Raw genomic sequence first — 22,784 nt, forward strand, 5'->3', positions numbered from 1 at the left:
CCATGTGGCACCACTGCGCAAGCGCAGCCGGCCACCTCCGGGACCCATCCCAGTCCAGAGGCCGCTGGGAAGGATAGTTGAGAGCGGCGCATCGCGGACGGTGTGGTATGCCCGAAAGGACTCCAAATCCCGGCATGCACCGTCGGAGCCGACGCGAGGGAGCGGACGGACGGTGCGGGTCAGCCGTCACGTGCAGTACGAGGGTGCGTGTGCCGTTGATGCTGGAGGAGGAGACGACCAAGACGCCGACGGAGGAGGCTGCTGCTGCGGCCGCGCTGTTGTTGTCGTCGCTGCCCGCGGCTCAGCCCGCAGCGCCTGCCGGGGAGGCCTTGGAGTGGCTCAAGCGGGGGACGGCCGCAGCATGAGCGACAACGATGACATCGAGGTGGAGAGCGACGTGAGTCTCGCGCTGCTCCCCGGCCCTTCCTCCGGCCCTGTCCCGTCTCTCCCCCCCCCCCTGTCGGTCGGTCAGTCGGTGCGTGTCAGGCGCAGGCGGGGCTGACAGTAATGCGTCCGTCCGTCTGTCTTGCTGCAGGAAGAGCAGCAGAGGCTTCAGCCTGCCGGGCGTCTCTCTGCTTTGCATTCGCTTCCAGTCCCGCCTGCCCTTTCTCAGCCAGCCCGGCAGCCAAAGGAGGGCGGAATCTGGCATTGGCCTGGTTTGGTCTTACCTAAGCCTGGAGGGGAGATCAGTAGAAAGGCGGGCGGGGGTTGCAGTTTTGGGTCTGGGAGCAGAGAGAGAGTGTGTGTTTGGAAAGCACTAGCTGTGTTGGGGAGAGTTTGGTTCCTTCCTGGGATGGAGGAAGTCTGTGTAGGCCTCCTGCAAGCCTTGTGGTTGGAAACGGTAGGGTGGGGGGTGTTTGGAGCTTGTCTGGGACGGGGCTGGTTTGAAAAGGGTAAATGCGGTATGGGATAAGCTCTCGAATGTTTAGTTATGTTTAGTTTCTTACGAGAGACTGAGTTGGATGGGGAAGGGGTGACGAGAACCTTTCATGGTTTCAGCCATTTACTGCCTAACTTCATTTTTTTTGGTGGGGTGGGGGGGCAGTTTTGAGAACAGTATCAAGGAGGGAGCAGGGTAGGGAATAATTCTATCGGCTTGCTTATAAAAGAGGACGTTAGAGACAGTTTTGCAGAGAGTGCGCTGGTATAGAAGATAGGAGGACCAGGGCCATAGCCAGCAGAGGGGACGTCGCTCCTGTGCTCCCTCACTAGCGACAGCCCTGAGAAGGGCCCCAGACGGCATTGGAATAAAGCATCTGAGATATATATATTTCTGCTTGTCCTGTGGTAAATGCGTGGCAGCTTATCCTTCCCAACGTGTTAGGGTGGAGCACCCCTCCCCCCTTTGTTGGCAGAGGATTTAATCGGTGAGTAGCAGTGGATTCTCTTGATTTTTGTGTTTAATCTACTTAGGGGAATATAGTAGAAATGCTGCCCTTTCCAGAAAACTTCCGTAAAGAAGTTTATTTGGGCTGTTAAATGGTTGAATGTTTCGCTTTTCCAGAATCAACTTGAATTCTAAGCCTTTGGCGTCACTTATAGAAAATAAACTGAAATTCACAGGACCAAAGATGTCTTAATTTTTGAAATTTCTGCTGCGATGCACCAGTTTCTGTGATCATGCGGAATAATCCCTCAATCCACAGTGTTGTCTTTGCCATACTGGAAAGATTTTTACAGGGTAGTATGGTACTTGATGTAAAGAAGTTGTTTTCTGTTTATTGTTCACCTTTGTTTGTATTAACACCATAGTTATTGCTGTCCCTAGAAACTTGAGTGTGGAATTTTTGCTCGTATCTTGGTTGGTTTCTGTATAAATCTAAATTGCTTTTGCTTTTTGAGTGTTTTTGGACCAAAAATTAGGAACAGTATTGCGATGATTGATACCTGGTGAGCATGGCTTTTAAAAATAATGTATTGGTTTTAAATAGCGAATTTCTAAAACATGCTCATAGGTAACTAAATAAAACATTTATAGAACTCTAAAAGCATAATAGGAAATGATGCCACCCATGTATACTCCAACATTATTCCTGCTTAGAGGCAAGAAATCGATTTATGTCCAGTGTTGTCTGTTCACAAACAAGAATACTCGGCAAAATTATTCATGTGAAGAAGGGTGCTACATTCTGCATCCTGGTGTGGAAGTAGGTCCCATTGAACATTGTGAGTAGACATGCATAAGATCTGGTTGCAAGTGTCCACAAATTGCTGAGAGAGATGGTAATCAGGGGGCAAAAGAAAGAAGAGCACTTTTTCCATGAGATGAAAAGTAAAAATGCTTAAGCTGTTTGGTTAGTCATTATAAACATTCACAATTCAAAAAATGAATGGTATTGCAGACCTTAGGTAGTTGACAGGCATAAAATAGGAGTACAACATGATCCCATACAAGTTCATGAATGGTGTTGATATACAGGGCAACATCTCCTGGTTTCTGCATCTGTGGTGACTTGCTGCAGTAGGGAACCCACAAAACAAGACATATTGTGTTATTTATAATTTTTAGCTTCAGAAGTGCGTTTTCCTCCCATTGTAATTTTTACAAAGTAGCCTTTAATGCAAATAGATAGAAGGTAATTTTTTAGTTCTTGGAGACTGAATGAGTAATATGTTTGTGTTAGGCTTTCATTTTAAGTTATTGATTTGTTTAGAAATATGTTATTAAAAGCAATTTAAATTGAAGAAGCCCAGTTCTTAAAAATCATTTTTATCTGCTCTGAAGGAGAACTTGTTAATTACTATTGGCATATATCTGTTGTGTGTTCAGATTGTCTTTTAAGAAGTTAGAGGCTCACACTTCATATTTGTCCAATTTAACAAACAGTCGTGATTGTTTCAGATTTCATATGTAATCCCCAAAAGCTTTTCCACCCACCTTACTGTTTCAAACAGGAAAATAATTTAGAAAAATAAAGATTCTTGGGTGAAATGTGGAGCCTTTGAAATTCATTCTGCTAAAGAAGAAAGCAAAGTACAAAATGCTCTGTTTTCTTTATTCTAAGTGTTCCTAGTGACCATAGCATGCCTGCAAACAAAAGACACATACGTAAATAGTTTCTGCGTCCTTTTAAATCTTACTGGGTTCAGTCTTCAGCAATTGAGTGGAAGTGATGTACAGAGATCAACTAGCATGATGGCTATAACTGGATAACTCGTAAAGTATATGCCTCGATTTTAAACATGTACATGGCTTTCTGTATTTTTAGTATTAAAAGGGAAAGTTATTGTTTGGGTAAACACCAGTGTGCTGAGTATGCAGCTCATACCTGTCAACTGCCAGTGATGAGAAGCCAGTCATTAAAAAAGAGAAAAAGTAACACTTAACAGCTATATAGCCCTTTATAGTACTCAAAGCAATTCACATGCACAATCTTAGTAATCTACTAGATACCTGTATTTGCATCCCAATTTCTCGGCCCATAGTTCTCAAGTAGAGCAGATATATCAGTCTCTGGCATCTCCAATTAAAAAACATTCAGGTTTCTGAAACATTGCAGAACTGCTTTCAATTATTGGGTTATATGGATCAGTGGTCTAATCCAGTAAAGTAGCTCCACATCTTGATTTGGTAGTATTGGACTTGCATTGTCTGATTTGTAGAAGCAAGTTGGTTTCTGTGTTTTGCTTTAAAATGTCCTCAGTTTTATGAACCCAAAAAGTATATCTCATACGTGTCATAAATTCTGACTCCTTTTGATTCTCATGCCTGGTAAGCACCATAATTTATGCTACTCTAGTTGGAATGCATAATGAAGTTTTAGTAAAATACATTATATTTGACTTACGTTTTAATATGTATTTTTATGGCTTGCCAGCTTGGGGGATCCTTGGTTCAGAGGTTCTTCTGTGCTGATTTGATGAGTGCTAGCATGCTAAGGAGAGCACCAGGTCTTTTTTGTATTGAGCAAGATGATCCAAGGCTGTGGCTGCCATGTAGGACACTAAGAATAAATTGCAGTGAAATATTTCATTTTATATGCGCATTTATGTTGCCTCCTATATTCTTAAGAAAAAGCAAGGCAGCATGTTTTAAACATAGAGGAAAGATAAGGGGTCTTGCCTTAGGGCAGCAAATACGGTGAGGAAGTCTCTTATGGATCTGAATATGTTGTACACGTGAGTGTACACAAGATACCTTGGTAGAAAAATGAGAACCTGGGGGGTGCTTTTTTAAATCTTGGGGAGAATTTCAATTTTTCAAATGGAAGAATGGGAAATTTTGAATATTCTCTCTCTTGGAAGCAGTGAAATGTTTTCTAAGATCAGTTTCACTCAAAATGTTTTCCAACTGTAAAATATCTTTATATTAAGACCTAGTGCCATCTCTGTTATTAATTCTGTGTATATTTTAGGTATTTTAAAGGATATGTTTATTGCTCAATTGTAGACAAAACCGATCATGTTTAAACAATGGCCTGATAATATACTATTGAAGAGGTCCTTGTTTCAGTGTTAACAACATCATATGAACATATGAAGCTGCCTTATACTGAATCAGACCCTTGGTCCATCAAAGTCAGTATTGTCTTCTCAGACTGGCAGCGGCTCTCCAGGGTCCAAGCTGAGGTTTTTCACACCTATTTGCCTGGACCCTTTTTTGGAGATGCCGGGGATTGAACCTGGGACCTTCTGCTTCCCAAGCAGATGCTCTGCCACTGAGCCACCGTCCCTCCCCATCCAAACATCCAAACAAAACGCTGACATAAACAGTTCACACAGTCACAGTGTTACAAATTAAGTCTAAACAATAAACCATATTTTGTTTTTCTTAATGTTTTTATTTTCAGCTTCTATTTTTCTTACTCCTAAAATAGTGGAAGCGAAGGTATATGTGCCTGGGTATCACAGGTTGCAGCAGTTAGCAGCTCTTCCTAGTATTATGTTTAGTGTATTTGTGATTTTTTGCTTAAACAAAAAAAATAAGCATTTATATTTTTACATTTCTTAATATACCAGATTACAAGCATTATATGCTAGTACACTTGTGAATGACTTCTTAAAGCAGAAGCAAAAATTCAGGGTTGATAAAGTTAGCACTACATAGACATCAATTTTTCTTCGTGACATTTTTTCCTGACCCAGCCTTCTCCCTGCCACTGTTTTTTCCTCATGTCTTCAAAATCTCTATAACAGGGTTTGACCTATTCCAGGAGCCACGGTGCCTAGAAATTTATTTGTGACATGTAGTGTTTTCAGCAGTCAGCCTTTTGGTGGTTCTCAGTAGGAAGCACAAAGTTTATTTAGGTGAAGAATAGCGATTAGTTTTTGGTGTGATGACAACTAAGGTTACCCCATATTTATAGGCCACGACACTTTTCTTAACAGCTTTTCAGGAAAAAAAATGTCAAGAAACTGTAAAGAGTTTAGGATTAGGTTTTGTCATAGCAGTAACTTGACAGTATAGTCATTAAAATATAAATCTCTGCAGGCTGAAAAATAAGTCTGGCTATTAAATTTTTACCGTGGCGTGTAAAGGCAAAGAAAATCTGTCAAGGCCTCATCTAAAAAAAATTATTTATCGGAATGCCTTGGAGCCATGGAGCACCAATTTGCTACATTATTTCATTCTTACAATGTTTACACTGTATCTGATTCAGAATACAGCAGGCTGTGTGGCGTACATAGTGTCAGGTGTGCAACTGCTTTGCTGTCTTCCAGATAGTTTCAGAGCCAAGTTCTGAATCCTGTTTTCAGTCTTTATAGCCCTAAGCATTCTGGCCCAGGAATATATCAAGGACTGTGATCTCCCATATGCCTGTATTCTGAGAGCTTCTTGTGCCTTGTTCTATTTTCTTGTTATATGAGATACAGTGGGGTTGTTTCTTGGGACAAGATATTAGCAACTGTATCAAGATTTTAGAATTCCCTCCCCAGTGGGGTCCGACGTGCTCCATCTTTAATGGTTTACAGAAGCCAGACGAAGGCTGTCTCCTTTTAGGGGGCTTTTGGAGATATTTAAGTTGTGAGTTCTGTGACCTCTGATTGCTGTCTTTAAAAGTCAGCCTTGTGTTATCATTTGTTAGCTACCTTGAAATTTTTAATTGAAAATTGGGATACAAACACTTTAATAAATACAACTTTTTTGTTGACGGTTTTTGTTGATTGTGAGTCACTTCTTTAAAAACTGCCTAGAAAGAAAGAACCAAGGGTGCTGTGAAGTCCTCAGAAGATGACGGATGGGCCTCTTTAGCTGTTGAATGATGAACTATCATGAAAGCTCTAGAATGCCAGGTGATGTCCAGGTTTTAATTGTTCCAGTATTTGGTTAGCCGCTGTAGCACTCTAAAACCCTAATCTGCCTGACTTGCATACCTGTCTGAATTAGTGAGATCTCTCATTAATACTGGGTTGCCTAATTTCTGGCCAGTTATAAAGGCCTTCAGAGCAAAATGCCATCGTTTCTGTTCTGTTTTGTATGTGCCAATACTCATTTCATGGAGTTCTAACATTCAACTAGCAACCTCTCTTGGAATAGAGTTATATTCCCCCCTCCCACCCCTTTCCTTGCCAGGAGCAGAGATTTTCCTGGACAGTCAAACAGTTTAGAAAGTAGCTGATGAGGGTAGTAATGGGGAGTAGCATGGCAGTGGGCCACCTTTCCCTGATGAATGGAGGCCAGTGTTTTCATGCTATCCTTATTTGGCATTTATTATGTCTTGTGCCAACCAGAACTCACTGGATTAGGTCTTGCCATCTTTTCCTAAATGCAATTCACTTGCTTTGAATTCTTGCCAGTGGTAAGTTACAGTAGGGCCAGGTGTTACATCCAGCAGTTGGCTAGGTCTGATATCATAAAGAGGGTTGGGGAACAAGACATTTTAGCATATCACAGCTAGTTGTGATATTTTGGGAGTAGGGTGATTACAGGCTATTCTGGATAAGAATAAGTAGCTTGCCTGTGTTGTTCTGGTTTCCTTAGATTTCCTCAAAACACCACGCAAAATTCACTAACTTCAAAGGGGAGGGGGTAGAATAGTCTGTTCAACGGTTGAAGCTTTATGTATGACCTTCTAATTTGGGCAGCGAAACTGAAGTTGAACCGTTTTGACCGAGGCAGGTGAAAGGCAGTGTTGACTGACCATGCTGCTCCAGTGTTTTGTGCACTTGGTGAATCTGGTTAACTGTTCTGATTCTCAACACTTCAGGTACAGTTCAGTAGCATGCAGTTTAATCCACTTTGAAGCCTCAAGCTCAGCAGACATCAAGAGCTATAGTAGCACAGATGATTAGATGTATGTGACTTTATGGAACTAGTACTGGCTGCTCCCCCACAATCTCACAAGCTTGTCAGTTTAATTTTTCTAAGGACAACCCACAGATCCTTTTTCACTCGATTTAAAACTTTTGGTGACGGACTGTAAGAAGTGCACATATTAGGCAGGAAGGACAGGTGCATCAGTTTTCACATTATTGGATAGTTCTAATTTTTCATTATGTGGTTTTTCCTTCTGGAGTTTTCACTGATAACTGCAGACTATCAGTGAGTTTTGAGTCCTGTTCCTTGCTCAGGATGATGATTTCTTCTCGATGTTGCTGTAACCTCTGTCATTTTGTTGCCTGGCTAAACGTTTAGCGTTTTGCTGTAGGGCAGTTCTTGACTTGAGAGTGTAATGTTGATGAACTTGGGGTCTGCACATAATACACCTTCTGTGACCCGCAGAGTTTAACAACTATAGATGAGTTGACAACAACTTGTATTTCTTAACTGAATCACTTGTTCTCCTTCCTTCCTTCCTTCCTTCCTTCCTTCCTTCCTTCCTTCCTTCCTTCCTTCCTTCCTTCCTTCCTTCCTTCCTTCCTTCCTTCCTTCCTTCCTTCCTTCCTTCCTTCCTTCCCTTCTTTCTTTCCTCCCTTCTTTCTTTCCTCCCTTCTTTCTTTCCTCCCTTCTTTCTTTCCTCCCTTCCTTCTTTCCTCCCTTCCTTCCTTCCTTTCCTCCCTTCCTTCCTTCCTTCCTTCCTTCCTTCCTTGAGACGGCTGTTAGAGTTTTCCAAATCACTTGGGGCACTCCTCTTTCATTACTTTAAAGCCAGGGAACCTCTCAGTGGCCTGTGAAGGAGGAAGAGAATGGGCCACTTCGTTATTAGTCCAGTGCTGCCTCCTAATAGGTTGCAATGTTGATCTAAAGAGAGGATTTAGAGACTGCTTTGTGTTTGGGATTTGAGGACTACCTATTTACATCTGACACATAACCTCTGTTGTCAGGAACTGGGTGTGGGATTGTTGCCAAACCTGTGTGACTGGAGGCTGCCTTGACATCTGAAGGTCAGGTTTCATTAATCATAATTTGATTTCCCTGGCGCTGTCTGAAATTGTAATAAAAGGTGGAGCGCCAGGCAGTTGGAAGAAGTCAGAAATGAATTGTTGCACAAATAATAAATCAAAATAAAATCCCAGTGTAGTTCATACTTGTATTGGCTTTTTAAAAAAAAATTAAAATCTTGCTTTTTTTTGCGGGGGGGGGAGCTAAAACTTTCTCTTACAGTACTTATAGAGGGATTGGATTAAACTGTTTTAAACACTGTTCTTCTTAAGAAGGTTGACTTGAAATATGATCTTTAATGAAAAATTCAGGTATGTGATTTAAATTGCATCTCTGGCACTATCTTTGGCTTTAAATGGCAATAGCTTATCAGATCGTCCTTTCCAATAATCTGCAATCCTTTATCCTCCTGGATATACACTTCATTTTAAATTGCCTGGAGAAATTACACTTCTGTATCTGGTAGGGACATTTTCCAGGGTCATGATGGGAACAGAGAACTATGTTATTCTTGTATATGCTGTGCTTGGGTTGTTTAAGCAGTATCTTGCAACTGTTTTTATATTCTTCACCATTCATAAATGTAGGTTACGAGCAGCCTTTCTAATTATTTGCATGGCACTGCTGCATAAAAATAATCTAAATCTTTATTCATCAGGTCAGTTACTTCTGATTGAGTAAGATCAGAGTCTTGGCTTTAGAAACAAAGCAGGAGTCAAGACCAACCAAGTTTTATTGAGAACGTAGGCTTTCGGGGCTCTCTAAGCACACTTCATCAGCTGAGGGGATCAGGTATACATGCAGTTTGTTGTTTAAGAGTGCAAACTGGCTGTGGTCACGTAATACAACAGTGTGGCTGGGCCATTTGGTCTGGATAGCCATAAAAAGTAATAAAGTTCCCTGCCAATTGGTGTTTTTGCAAATCACAGAAGGACATGTATTTCCTAGTTGTAGGCCAAATGGCCAAGCCACACTGTTGTATCATGTGACCACAGCCAGTTTGCACTCTTAATCAACAAACTGCTTGTATTTCAGCCCACAATACCTGATCCCCTCGTCTGATGAAGTGTGCTTAGAGAGCACACAAAAGCTTGCGTTCTCAATAAAACTTGGTTGGTCTTAAAGGTGAAACTTGACTCCTACTTTGTTCTGCTGCTTCAGACCAACACGGCTGCCCCCTTGGATCTATCTCCTTGGATTTAGAAGGACTGCTTAGCTGTGATGCAGTGGCTAAACCAAGGAACTGCAGCTTTTCTTGTTCCCTGGATTATATGGCCAAAAATAGTTGCACTGGATAAAAGTACATTCCAGGGGGTCTTCTCCCCCACCCTTGGAGTGTTTTGGTCATTCCATGAGCTGTGATTGATATATGTTGCACACCCTTGTACAATACATGGGGGTGCTAATACTGGGAAGAGTCCATTTATAAGTTTAATATGTGGCATTTTAGAATGCTTGGTGCTTTCTTGAAGGTACAGGTTCTGTAGTCCATGGAATGATGCCAGAAACTTTATAAGCAATCATATTATTCACTTGCACGATGCTAAATGTTGCAGGGTAAAAGCCATACTCTTCTAAGTAATCACAATTGATTTGCACGCTGGACAGAAGTGCCCTAGATGTTACTGTCACTGACCCTATTGTTTCTTCGCCTCTGTTATAGCAGGGCTTTGACTCTGGAGATGCATCCTTCTCACGTCATGATGGGTCCTGAGCCAGAGATGCAGTACAAGTTGCCTGTTGCAAACCACAACATAGGTCTAATTCTTGTCCTTTTTTGTCTGACATAGGCCGATAAACGTGCTCACCACAATGCACTGGAGCGCAAGCGCAGGGACCACATCAAGGACAGCTTCCACAGCCTGCGGGATTCTGTGCCATCACTTCAGGGAGAGAAGGTGAGTTTATTGAGAGAAGTGACGCCAGTAATTCTGCAGAAGGCCTCAGTCATCTTGAAAAGAAGTTCACCGTTCGTTCTGGAAGATGAAAATAAAGCATCACTTCTCATTAGTTCAGATTATTCCAAAAATTTGGAAATCTTGTCAAACTTTTCAGGATTTTTGCATAGCTTCCCTTTCGGTCCTTGATTGCTTTTAGTATTGTTTGTCTTGTGACAGACCTTGCGGGCTCTACTGGAATAGTCCACATCATTGCATGTGAACTGGCAAGGCTCTGCCACCTTATGCAGAGGTTCTGTGACATCTGTGATGTTGTCACACATGTGTTAGGGAATGCTTGATTTCGCCCCCTCATTCCCTGTCCAACTACTTATTCTGAACAGTAGTGTCCAGATGCGTATATTCAGATGACAGAGTTGTATGCATTGAAGAGAAGTCTAAAATTATGAAAGACAAGCCGAACTACCTCATCACCACCTTTCTTGTCTGCACTTTGCTTTTCAGTCAGGTATCTCCAACCTGTTAATTCCCAAAAGGTTCCCAGTGACCTTGAGAGCTTCTGCTGGTAGCAGACCCTGTTCTTCCTTTCCATTTTGCAGTTCCAGAATGACAGTTTACTTAAAACATTGCTAATGCAACCATTCCACCCAATCGGGGTCCACAAGGCTACAAACATAACATTTAAAAAAAAAAAAAACTAAGTACATTTAAAATTGTTCAATTAAAAACACCTACCAGAAGGAAGGCCAGTAATGGTTACTGGGGGTATGCTAGACAAAACAAAAAGTCTTTCCCTCCTGGCGAAAGACACTTATAGAAGGAGACAGATGAATCCTCCCTGGGGAAGGAGTTCCAAGGTTTTGGCACCATGACTGAGAAGGCCCTTTCTTGTATTGTCCCCCATCTAACTTCAGGTGGTGGGACAAACAAAGCAGGGCCTCCAAAGGTGACTGGAGTGAATAGGTGGACACATTTGAGAGAGAGTAGTCCTTAAGGTATGTTGGTCCCAGGCCATACAGGGCTTTAAAAGTTAATGCCACTGCCCAGAAGCAAATTGGAAACCTGTCTACATGGAACAAGACTGGAGTCATACGGTCCCTATGACCCACTGCGGTCAACACTCTAGCCACAGCATTCTGTATCAGCTGTAGCTTCCAGGCAGTTTGAGGGCAGTCCCACATAGAGTACATAGCAGTAATCTAATCTAGATGTTACCAGGGCATGCACCACAGTGGCACACAGGAAGGGGCTGTAGCTGGTTCACCAGCCAAAGCTGGTAAAAGGCACCCTTGGCCACTGCTGCCACCTGTTTATCCAACAGGAGGCCTGCCTGGGTCCAGGAACACCCTCAAGCTACAAACCTCCTTTAGGGTAGAATTGTTTCTGCTAGGAAGGAGAATTTCTAGGGGTTTTTTTTCTGGCCAATGGCTAGTTAGACAAGGCTGATCTTTCTGTTTGTACTTAGTTCTTCAAATGTTTTAATGTTAGTAGAGAGAGAAGGTAATGTTAGTAGAGAGAGAAGGTAGTAGAGGGAGAGAAGGTATGCAACTTCCCCTTAGACCATGCTCTGGTAATAGAGGCTAGGGTGTTCTCTATAGTCCCAAAGCAACACTCTGTAACCCAGATATTCTCTCTAACCCAGGTATTGTCTCCCTACCCAATTTTTCTCCTGTGACACTGGTGATCTCTTAGGACCACTGTACATGAACTCTCTTTTTTTCCCCACTTGACCTAGGTTGAATTATGCTCAGAATGAAGGATTTGCCTGAATTATTTTCCCATGAGCACATGCTGCCATTTGGCCTGTGTTTGGAAGTTTTACAGTAGCATGCAGAATTTCAGCTTGAGCTTATGGCAGATACTTTAGATGGGCATGTTTCACTTGGGGGACAGGGGAAGGAGTCACTACCACGCGGTTGTGTGAAGTAGCTCTAAATCTGCTGAATGTGTAAAGACTGGCTTTCCTTGAGCTTTAAATGTAATAATGCTAGCAGGTAACTTGTAGCTTTCTATAGGGCAAACGTGTCAGTCCTGAAAAAAAAGAATGAGGAAATGACCGGCTAATCATCAGTGGCTGGAATAACTACAGAGTTGTCTGCAGAAGCTCAGTACAAGGTACTTAGCTTGATAGACAGCATATTTTTGTGTGCAATCACCTCTGATGACTCTGTGTCCTAGACATCATCAAGGTACACCTATTCATCATTCATGTCATATGACCAAACATCTTGGGACAAATGCTTGATGTTTAGGTTAGCTAAATTATGTGGTCTGGCTTCCTGCTTTTTTTTGGTTCTTCCTTAGAAGCAGAACAAGCTGCTGCGTAGTTATCACCGGGACTTTTTTTTTAGCCCCCTGACACCAAGCCAACCGGAACTGCATTCCTGTGTGTTCCCGTTCAAAAAAAAAGCCCTGCTTATCACTCTGGAATTTCAGGCTCTTTCATAGACGTTTTGGTGGAAACAGTTTTGCATGGGAATGGCAACTGCAGCAAGTGCCAACCGAAGCCACACCACATAAACTGGGAAGTGCCTTATTGACATGAAATTAATCCTGTTTTTCTTGATGTTAAGAATTATTTCAGTTTAATCTCAGTGATTTTGGTGAGTTTAGACTGGAGTAACTCTACATCGGATTGCACTGTAAATTTCCTTCTGCAGTGCTGGATGTATTAAAAGCTACGTTAACCGACATCCATGAGGGAATGGGGTTTCCAGTTTTATCAGATAAGCTGGTTAATAAAGATTTAAGATTTAATAAAGATTGGCAGCAAGAGGGCATCAGTGTCAAACATGCAGCAACTGTGCCTAGAACCCACAACCTGCTCTGCCACCACATGCTCAGTGCTGCTGCTGGTCAGCAGGCTCAGCTCGTAAAGGTCTAGAGAGTAACACCCACCCAGTGGGGAGCAGGAAGCAGATCCCAAACATGCTAGTTACCCAGTTTAAAAGTTTGACTTTACTAATAATGAAAGTCATGTAAACATGTCCGTTTTAGTCATTGGTATGTGATACAATGAAATTCATATCCCCTCCCAAGTCTTAGTGTGACTAGTCATGTGTAAATATTTTATTAAAACATAAATAAAGCTGAATTGGGATGCTAGTGATTTGGTCAAATGAACAATAAACTCAAGGTGGGGGGGACCTTGCCTTTTTGCATTCTAGAGTTTTAGGCTGCTCTGCCCCAACAACTTGGGACAGATTATTTTTAAATAAAAAGCAATGGAATAAAATAATGTTAAATGCAAGCATAAATTGACAACAGAACCTTCACCTTCTACCATTTAAGCAGTTTCTAGAAATCAGCTAAAAGAATCAACTTACAGCGGGTCTGAAAGCTGACCAAGTATAAACTTTAAATTTTCATAGAGAAGAAATTGACATGTGAAGTGGCCCCCAGTAATGCCCTTTATCCCATTGTTACAGTTTGAATTTGGCACACTGGTGGAATCAAAAAAACATCTTTATCTTTAAGGAGTATAAAAGAACCTTGGCAGTCTTTAAGGACAGACGGATGCAGATTCTGAAATTCTTACAAAATGACATCTCTGATACTGAATGTTGTTTCATTACTGCTCTCCTTCAGTGGGGGGATACTAGGCTGGAATTCCATCTAATTGAACATCCTTATGGCTAGCTATAAGAAGATAAAATCCAGGCAAGGCAACAAAATGTTGCAAAATTAAAAATTATGTCACGAGAAGCTGAGGATTCACCTGTATACCTTGCCAGGCATTGTGTGAATGGAATCATAAGGGTCTAATTTGGATTGTGACACAAATTTTATGGAAAGAAAGAGTATAAGCCTCTCCCTGGAACTGCTTTGGAAGCTACTGTTTGTCTTATTTGGACAAATATGCAGGTACTAATATGGGCATCCTTGTCTCAGATGGGAAGATATTCACTCCTGGGGAGTGTTTTAGTTCAGGAAAATGGGAACTTGAGGGTAAAACTTTTTTAAAAAACCCCTAATTTTCCCTTTGTGTGATGGTCCTGATCAAAATCTGAGTGGTAGAGGGTGTTCAGTGTGATTTTTGAAAAGGGAAAAAATACTGACAGTTGTGTGAATGCATTTAGTTAAGATCTAAAATGTGTCGCTGCCATAAAAATTGGGGGGGGGGGGGGGGGAGAGATTGTTTTGAAGGTACCAGCCAAAATCAAATAATCAGGAGGAGTCATTTTCCTCATTGATATCTGCAGTAGAATGTTTTATCTCGCTCCTCTTTCTATGTAGGCCCAATAGAAGTTGGTTACAAAATGGGCAAAAATCATGTGTGTGTTTTTTTTCCTCCAGCAAAAATAAGTGAATTTCATTACAATTTGAATTGTATAATAGCATTTTTTGTTAATGACTTGGAGAGGGCTAGGCAGCAACATCTTTGCATGTAGTGTTAAATAGCTTTGCAGAGACTGTCAGTTCCAGATATATTTTATGATATTGGGAGACTGGTCCATGAAAAGGTGGCGAGTGCCACGCTGGTACATGAGGGGTGGAGAAAATACAATCCCTGACTTGCGTAAAAACTGTCTACTTGCTGTTATATGTTGCAACTTAAAGATGTCTTGTCTATCTGAGTTAGTTCTCTGAAAATAACTCTGCAGCTGAGTTTTTAAAAAGAACTATGTAGGTTTCCATAAAGCTGATACTTTGCTTGAAATTCGTCTGTAGCCAGTTTCCTTCACTGTATGGTACAAACAGTATCAGCTTCTTAGATACTCTTGATTTCTTTATCATATCAGAACACATGTTCTGTTACCGTGTTGCCAGATGGGCCCACACTGAAATGTACATGTTTTTGCTTCTTTAATGCTTCTGTTAGAACTGTGTACTCTTGATGCTTGTCTTTAGATGTAATTAAAAAACAGGAATGTCTTTGGGTAAGTGGCAAATCCAAAATATATTTTTCTGCTTTTTTTTAATGAACATATGTAAATATAACAGTTCTTTTTGTGTGGCCACCATAAACTTTCCATCAATATTAGTAACTTGAAAATGAAAGTAAAATTTAGCTGTATAATCAGTCTTTTTTTTTTTTTGAAGAAACATTTCTGCTAATGGAAGATAAAATAATCCTCCAGTGTTATGTTAAAATAGGGGGGGGGGTTTGACAGGGACTGTGTTGGTGGGGCTCACTGTTTATTTAGGACATCTCCAAGTTGCCTTTCAAAAGGCTCAGGGCAGCTTGGTTTACCAATTCTACCTCACTATTCTAGAACAATGCAAGTACTATGCTCTCCTCAGGTGTACACACAACTGTTCCAGTAAGGAGCCTACATCCTCATTGCCTGTTCAGGTATCACATCTTCATGTGTTATAGTGAGAATCAATGGTACCTTTCACGCAATCTTCAGAATAAGATACATACAACAAATTCTACTCCATCTGCAGAAGGGGAAGCCAGACCCAATGAAAGAAGTGGCTCCAACCTGTCTTTTGGGCAGCACCGCTGGATTCATCTTCAGCAGGACACATTTGTCTCAGGTTGCCAGTAATGAAGAATTTCAGAATGCCTCCAATGTGTCCTTCTGTCTTCCTTGCTGTAATTCTTGGTCATTGAATTCCTTCATAGTCTGTGTGCCACATGAATATACCAAACAGTGATTTTACTATAGAGGGCATGTTGCCATGCAAACTAGTGTTATTCAAAAGCATTTCACAAATATGAGTGTGTTACAGATGAACAGGTTAAACGAAATACCTCTCATACAACCATGTAGTACCGTTAAGTACACTAGTCCATACTGCACTGTTGCAGTTGTTGAGAGAACATATAAGACTTCTAGCTTAATATCTCTTTGATTTATCAATATGAGTATTTTTAGGATTTGATGGCTTATCTGCTAGCTCTGGTGACATAGGGAACTAATTTTCATTTAGTTTTATCTCTGGGATACAAAACAATGTTAGGATGTTTTCTGTGTGCTGAAAAGCAGTGGGCAGTCTCTGCTTTGCTGAAGGAGTTCTTGGAAACGTGGTGGGATTTGCTAACAGAGTTAGAGATGCAGGGAGTGATCCAGATGTTGTTCCTCTATCATGCTGTATAGCAGGGGTGGCCAATGATAGCTCTCCAGATGTTGTTTTTTTTTGCCTACAACTCCCATCAGCCCCAGCCATCAGCCATGCTGGCTGGGGTTCATGGGAGTTGTAGGCAAAAAACATCTGGGGAGCTACCGTCGGCCACCCCTCCTATATAGCACTGAAGCGTGATGCTACTATTTCAGTTGTTTCTATAAAATCAGGAGGTGATTCTTAACTTGAATGCTTTGAGAAAGAGCTAAGCTGAAGACTTTAATCCCTGGTCTCCCTGCAGAAAGGAGAGTTGACCTAGTTGCCTGTGTGAACTAGGACTTTATCTGGTGTTTTTTTCCCTACTATTGCAACAGGCATCCCGGGCCCAAATCCTAGATAAAGCCACAGAGTACATCCAGTACATGCGCCGAAAAAACCACACACACCAGCAGGACATTGATGACCTAAAGCGTCAGAACGCCCTATTGGAGCAGCAAGGTGAGTGGGGCTGAACTGGAGTTCCTTATATGGCCTGTCCGGGGCTAGACCATCTTATAGTAAAGCACTCTTCCATATATATATATATATATATATATATATATATATATATATATATATATATATATATATATATATATATATATATATATATATATATATATATATATATATGTGAGGGGAGGGACGGTGGCTCAGTGGTAGAGCATCTGCTTGGGAAGCAGAAGGTCCCGGGTTCAATCCCTGGCATCTCCAAAAAAAAAAAGGGTCCAGGCAAATAGGTGTGAAAAACCTCAGCTTGAGACCCTGGAGAGTCGCTGCCAGTCTGAGAAGACAATACTGACTTTGATGGACCGAGGGTCTGATTCAGTATAAGGCAGCTTCATATGTTCATATGTGTTGACTGCCTAATGATCAGGGTCGGTGGAGCCCACAAGTCTTTTTCCACATTCAGTAAAGTTGTGGTTGGTTGCAGGGACTTCAGGACTTTATATGCTTGTAGTATGTCATGGATGCCTTAGATCAATTGCACCCAGTCTCTCCAAACAGCCTAGACTTTTACAGTGAAGGATCTCTTTCTCCTTTGCCTAAGTTTCAGGACTTTGCCCCAGGATGTTGGTTGTGGAGAAATAATTTTGATTGGTCCATCATTGCATAGCCATAAGGCCTTTAATTATCAGAAAAGATAGTTGTGGCACAATAAAACAGACTGACAACTTGCTGCTCACCAGAGATGGATAGCAACTGCCAAAAGCTGGAGCTGTGCTATGAGGGCATGTGCTTTTCTGTATCGAAAGCATTACCTATCTCAGCTCACTTTCTGGCTATTGGGGCAGGATGTGTAAAATGACTCCCTGAATTGTCACTTTCAGGCCACATTAACGTAACATGCAGGATCTACTAGTGCTGTCTATTTATAATTTTTGTATTCCAGAGAATCAAGTGACTTGCATGTAGTTCTTATGTGATTTCCCATCCAAATAGGCTTAACTTAAGCAGTAGAACTGTATCATGTTCTACTGGATCATTCTCAGGCCTTGCTTAGACTAGAATAGTATCCTTTTATTTGGCATAATTAGTTGGTTCTTGACCCAGATCATGGAATGCGAACCCCTGAAGTGCTAGTGGTAGCATGGCAGAAAGTTATGGGCATGGCTTCTGCCCTTGCCACCTGACCCCACACAGTTGCTAACCAGGTCTGAGACAAACCCTTGAGGTGCTGGCTGGGCAAACTGGGAGTGAGCCTTGTCTCTCCCCCACCACCACCGTCTTCGTGAGCACATGATAGCTTCAAAGTCAGTTTTATTTACTATTCTAAAAACATGTAGAAATTGGCGCTAACACGTGAATTACAAATTTTTAAAATGTTTCTGAAGTACATAAGAACCAGCTTGGTGGATCAGGCCGATGCTCCATTTAGTCCAATATTCTGTTTCACATAGTGGTCAAACAGATGCCACAGGAAGCAGGAAGCGGTATCCACTTCATGCTGCTCTCCAGCAGCTTGCCTTCAGAATTATGTTGCCTCCAAACACAGAAGTTCTGTTTAGTTGCCATAGCTATTGATGGACCTGTCTTCTGTGCATTTTTAAAGCCATCTTATTTATTGGCCACTACCACATCACATGGCAGTGAGTTCCATGGGGTTAATTGTCTGAAAAAATACTTTCTTTGTCCTGAGTCCACTGGAATCAACATCATTGCGTGTCTCAGAGGTTTGATATTTTGGGAGAGGGTGAAAGCTTTCTGTTTCCACTTGGCCCCCTCCATGCATAATTTTGTAAACTCTTTAGTCATAAATTTTCTAAACTAAAAACAGCCCAAACTTCCTTGTTGGATTATTTTGGTTGCCCTTTTTTGCACCTACCAAAACTGTAGCTCCACCACAGATCTGTTCTAAAGCATTCTGTTCTAAAGCATTATGATACTGGCTGTTTTATTTTCAGTCCCTGTTCTAATAAACCCATTTGCAGGAAGGGCGGGATATAAAACTAAAATCTAAATAAATAAAATAATCCCTAGCATAGAATTTGTCTCTTGCATCCCTGCCACACACTGAGTATGCGTTTTTGTTGACCTATCCATTGCAACCCTGTGTTCTCTTTTCTGGTCTGTCACTGCCAGTTTAGCATTCCTAAGTGTATACATTGTTAAGAGTTTTTTGCACCAGTGTGCATTACTTTATGTTTAAATACTCTGAACTTTATTTGCCACTATGCCATGGGCATAATTCAGAGTCTGCTTTGATTCTCACCATCCTGAACAACTTGGCGTCATCTTCAGACTTGCCCACTTCATTGCTTACTCCTGAATTGAGGTCATTTATCAACTCATTAAATAGTACTGGTCCTAGTATAGATTACTATGGAACTCTCTTGCTTATTTTCCTTCATTGCAATTGTCTATCTGCTTCTACTTGCAATTTACTGTGGTTCAACTGGTTACGAATTCATGAGCAAACTGTTCTTCATTTCTAATTACTGCTGAGTTTAGGTAGGAGCTATTGGTGAAGGAAAATACAATGATAATTATATAATGTATTTATTTATTTATTTATTTATTGCACTTGTATCCCGCCCTCCCCATGCAAATATACAAATTATTACATTAAAACCATCATTGTGACAAAAAAGGGCAAGTTGTTACAATGATTTAGAAATAGTATGTGGTCCATCGGCATTATTAAGAAGAAATGAGAGTGGTGAAGAGAAGCTCGTCTCTTCTGGACAAGTGGGGAATAGAAGCTTGTCTCTTCTGGAATAAGGTGACAGGGCTTTGTATGGATTTAAAAATTGTTAAAATAAAGCAGAGTAGGAATGAATGTATAGCTCTCACACTGGAGGGAAGTGAGAATTGGGTGCCCACAAGGATTGGTACTATTTAATTCATTCATAAAGCATTTGGAATTGGGGTGGGGTGAGCTTGCACAGTGGCAGTGTTGGCAGATGATATTTAGGGTCATGAACACCAAAGCATGATTATGAAGAATTACAGGAGACTCTCTTCAAATTGGGTGAGTGGGCAACTGAGCAACAACATAGCAAGTGTCGTTCAATATAAAGTGATGTACATTGGAACAAATATCCTAATTTAAAATATATTCAGATGGGTTGTGAATTGGTAGACCAAGACTGTAAGCGATAGTGGGATTATAAATGTCAACTCAGTGTGAAGCAATGGTGAAAAAGGCAAACTCCATGCTGGAGATTATTAGGAAAGTGAGAATACAATGGTGAATGTTGTAATGCCCTTGTATAGAGCCACAGGGCAGCCTCATTTGGAATACTGTGTGTAGTTCTGGTTGCTGGAGCTCAAAAAGAATGTTGCAGAGCTGGAGAAAGCACAGAAGAGGGCAACTAAGATGATAAAGGGGTTTCTCTTATGAGAAAAGACTGTAGCATCTGGGACTTTTTACTATTAAAAAAAAAAGACAACTAAGGATGGGGACTTCATAGAGGTTTATAATATTATGCATAGGGTGGAGAAAGCTGGAGAGGTTCCCCGCCCCCCATAATATTAGAACTTGGTGGCATCCAGTGAAATTGTTTGGGAAATGGGTTCATGACAGACAAAGGTAAATATTTTATTCAATGAGTAATTAAACTGTGGAATTCACTGCCAGTGGATGTAGGGATTGCCATGAGCACAGATGTTTTAAAAAGTGGGTAGACAGATTCATGGAGGAGAGGTCCATCAGTGGTGCTAGCCATAGTGAGTAAAGGGAACCTCCAGATTCAGAGGCACCAAACCTCTGAATACCGATGCTGAGAAACAAGATGAAACAGGAGGCTGAACTAGATGGATCTGTTAACCATTTTACAGATAATCTTCAAGGAAAATATCTGGACAATCTCCCAAATTTCCCATTTTTTCCCTGCCAGATTTTGGAAGAAGTGTTCACAAATCTAATGGGGTATTGTCTGAATTAGGCCGGTGATAACAGGTTAGCATGCTCCATGTCGTGGTTCTGTGTATAACATTTGCCTTTTCTCCTGTCCATATTTCCATGGTCTTGCATTCTAGTTCGTGCACTGGAAAAGGCAAGATCGAGTGCTCAACTGCAGGCCAACTATTCCTCTTCCGACAACAGCCTGTACACCAATCCTAAGGGCAGCACCATCTCCGCCTTTGATGGTGGCTCTGACTCCAGTTCAGAATCCGAGCTGGAAGAACCTCAGAGCCGGAAGAAGCTTCGCATGGAGGCCAGCTAGAAGAGGTCTCTGTTCCTGCTGCCATTAGACACTTGCTGGCTGCTTAAGGACTTTCCTTTCCTTCTTTAGTAGAGGCTCTTGGACTGCAGCTTCCCCAGTTTCTTGTCCCTTACTGATCCACTTTTGAGTTAATCCAGACCTCTGGCTTGGCAGCTTATCCTCTGGAAGACACCAGCTATGGCTTGGAGCAGGATGTGGCCTGTCTTGTTCTGCCCTGTGGCTGCAAGTTTCTAGTGCCAGGAATGCTCAGGCTATCTGATGAACTGATGATAATCTGTGATTGCCTGGGCTGCGTGAGGACAATACCTGCTCCATTTGTCCACTTGAGCTACACCACTCTCTATTGCATTGCTCAGAATATTTCTGTTTATGTCAACAAGGCCAAATGTCCCCCTGAAGAGTCTCAAGGGAGTGGGGAGTAGAAGTTGTGCGCAGAAGCGTTTGTGTACATTCTTTCCTAAAATGATGGTGCAGAATGTGGGGAGATGGGTTTTCTTTTGTGTTTTGGCAGATGATGAATTGGTATTTATTTCCTTTTTTGGAAGCTCGTTCCGGTCAGGTTCTTCCTCCTGCTGTGGACATTGGTGACATGAAGCTACAGATTCGTACCATGAACTCCCTTATCAGTTTCTCAGAAATAGAGCCAGCTTTTAAAATGTAAATACACCATAAGCTTTGTTACCTGGTACTAATAACTGCATCAAAGCGTGGACCTCTTGCCCCATGGCAAATGGGCCAGTTACCCATGTGAGTTAAAAGGGCACAGGCTGCGAGTGAGCAAAGGCCTTGGTGTGTGTGTGTGTGCGTGCATGTGTGTGCGCGTCCTTATATTTTTGTCTTCTTCCCACTCTCGTTTGTGATGTTTTCTGAATTTAGTGTATACAAGTGTAGCTTGGTCTCTGTCCAGGTGTGAGTCTATTCCATGGAACTGAAGTATGTTGTACATACTGCCCAAGAATTGTCTTGCAAGTTAAGGCTTCCCTTACTATAAGACTATAAATAAAAATATTTTATCCTTGTAAGTGATAGTGATTTTTTTGGGCACAGTCTCTTAGAAATAATGTGTCATAGTCTGGAGGTAAGATCAGCTCCTTTTAAACTTGCGCCAGCAGTCAGGATGGAGTTGACCACCTAGAGAACAGATATTACCTAAGCACAGATTTATTCTGCATAAAAAATGCTGTATTTTTAAAAACATTATGTGACATACTGATTTCTTAGTAGCCGCTACCAAGAAATGCTATATCTTGAATAGAGTTGCGTAAAGGAGGAAGGTTTGGAAGATATTTCTACTATTCTTAGTAGCTAAATGCTTTCATTCAGAGCACTGGAGCTTTGTTTTCGAAAACCCAGAGAGCCCTGTTCAGCCTCCTAGAAAAGGGAAATTAGTACTTGACTAAACTGATCATATGGAAAGGAGGACAGGATTCCTGTAGCTTTGGAAAACTGGACCTTATTGTGTAGGAAATAATGCAAACATTAAGAGTGGGCATGAACTGGGAAAACTGTGGTTTATATTGATTCATGGTTCATTGGACTGCACGAACTAAGAACTTGCTTGAATCTAGGATCTTCTGCATGTAAACCAAAGGTTGCTGCACTGAGCCACAGCCCTTCTCCTCTTTTCCCTTTTGTGCCTCTTGCACTAACAGAAATTCTACCAGTAGAAGAGCAATGTCACATAATTTCTCCTCTTCAGAGAAAGTTCCCTGTGGCACTTGGTCCATTCAAGATTCCATGCATCAGTTTTTCAAAGGTCTCAAGAGGCTGCTAGGGGACAGTGCTTCCACGAGTCCCCTTGTGCCTATGCGTTGTAGGATCCAACTAAAATTGTAACATATTTTCTGCTTCATAAGAAATGAGCTCCAGAAAAAAATGCTGAGGCTTGTTAAATTTTACATT

At 41.5% G+C, this 22,784-nt stretch overlaps 1 protein-coding gene across 2 annotated transcripts; it reads left to right on the plus strand.

The window, feature by feature from the left end:
- The first annotated feature begins 156 nt into the window (after window positions 1-156).
- Window positions 157-21,904, plus strand: MAX (MYC associated factor X). Of its 2 annotated transcripts, none has more exons than XM_060261101.1 (4): window positions 157-397; window positions 10,054-10,161; window positions 16,548-16,671; window positions 20,695-21,904. In XM_060261101.1, the coding sequence occupies exons 1-4, from the start codon at window positions 362-364 to the stop codon at window positions 20,880-20,882; spliced, it is 456 nt and encodes a 151-aa protein (XP_060117084.1). In that variant the 5' UTR covers window positions 157-361; the 3' UTR covers window positions 20,883-21,904. The 2 variants fall into 2 exon arrangements, with proteins under 2 accessions (XP_060117084.1, XP_060117083.1); XM_060261100.1 differs by having other exon boundaries at window positions 204-397; window positions 10,054-10,160; window positions 16,541-16,671.
- The last annotated feature ends 880 nt before the right edge of the window (window positions 21,905-22,784 follow it).

This window comes from Heteronotia binoei, chromosome 21, assembly GCF_032191835.1.
Source record: "Heteronotia binoei isolate CCM8104 ecotype False Entrance Well chromosome 21, APGP_CSIRO_Hbin_v1, whole genome shotgun sequence".
NCBI classification, from domain to species: domain Eukaryota; kingdom Metazoa; phylum Chordata; class Lepidosauria; order Squamata; family Gekkonidae; genus Heteronotia; species Heteronotia binoei.

Excerpts from the sequence above, each read along its gene's own strand:
- MAX (XM_060261100.1), top strand. The coding sequence starts at position 362 with ATGAGCGACAACGATGACATCGAGGTGGAGAGCGAC. Across the intron at positions 398-10,053 it reads ACATCGAGGTGGAGAGCGAC|GCCGATAAACGTGCTCACCA; the intron begins GTGAGTCTCGCG and ends TGTCTGACATAG. Across the intron at positions 16,672-20,694 it reads CGCCCTATTGGAGCAGCAAG|TTCGTGCACTGGAAAAGGCA; the intron begins GTGAGTGGGGCT and ends CTTGCATTCTAG.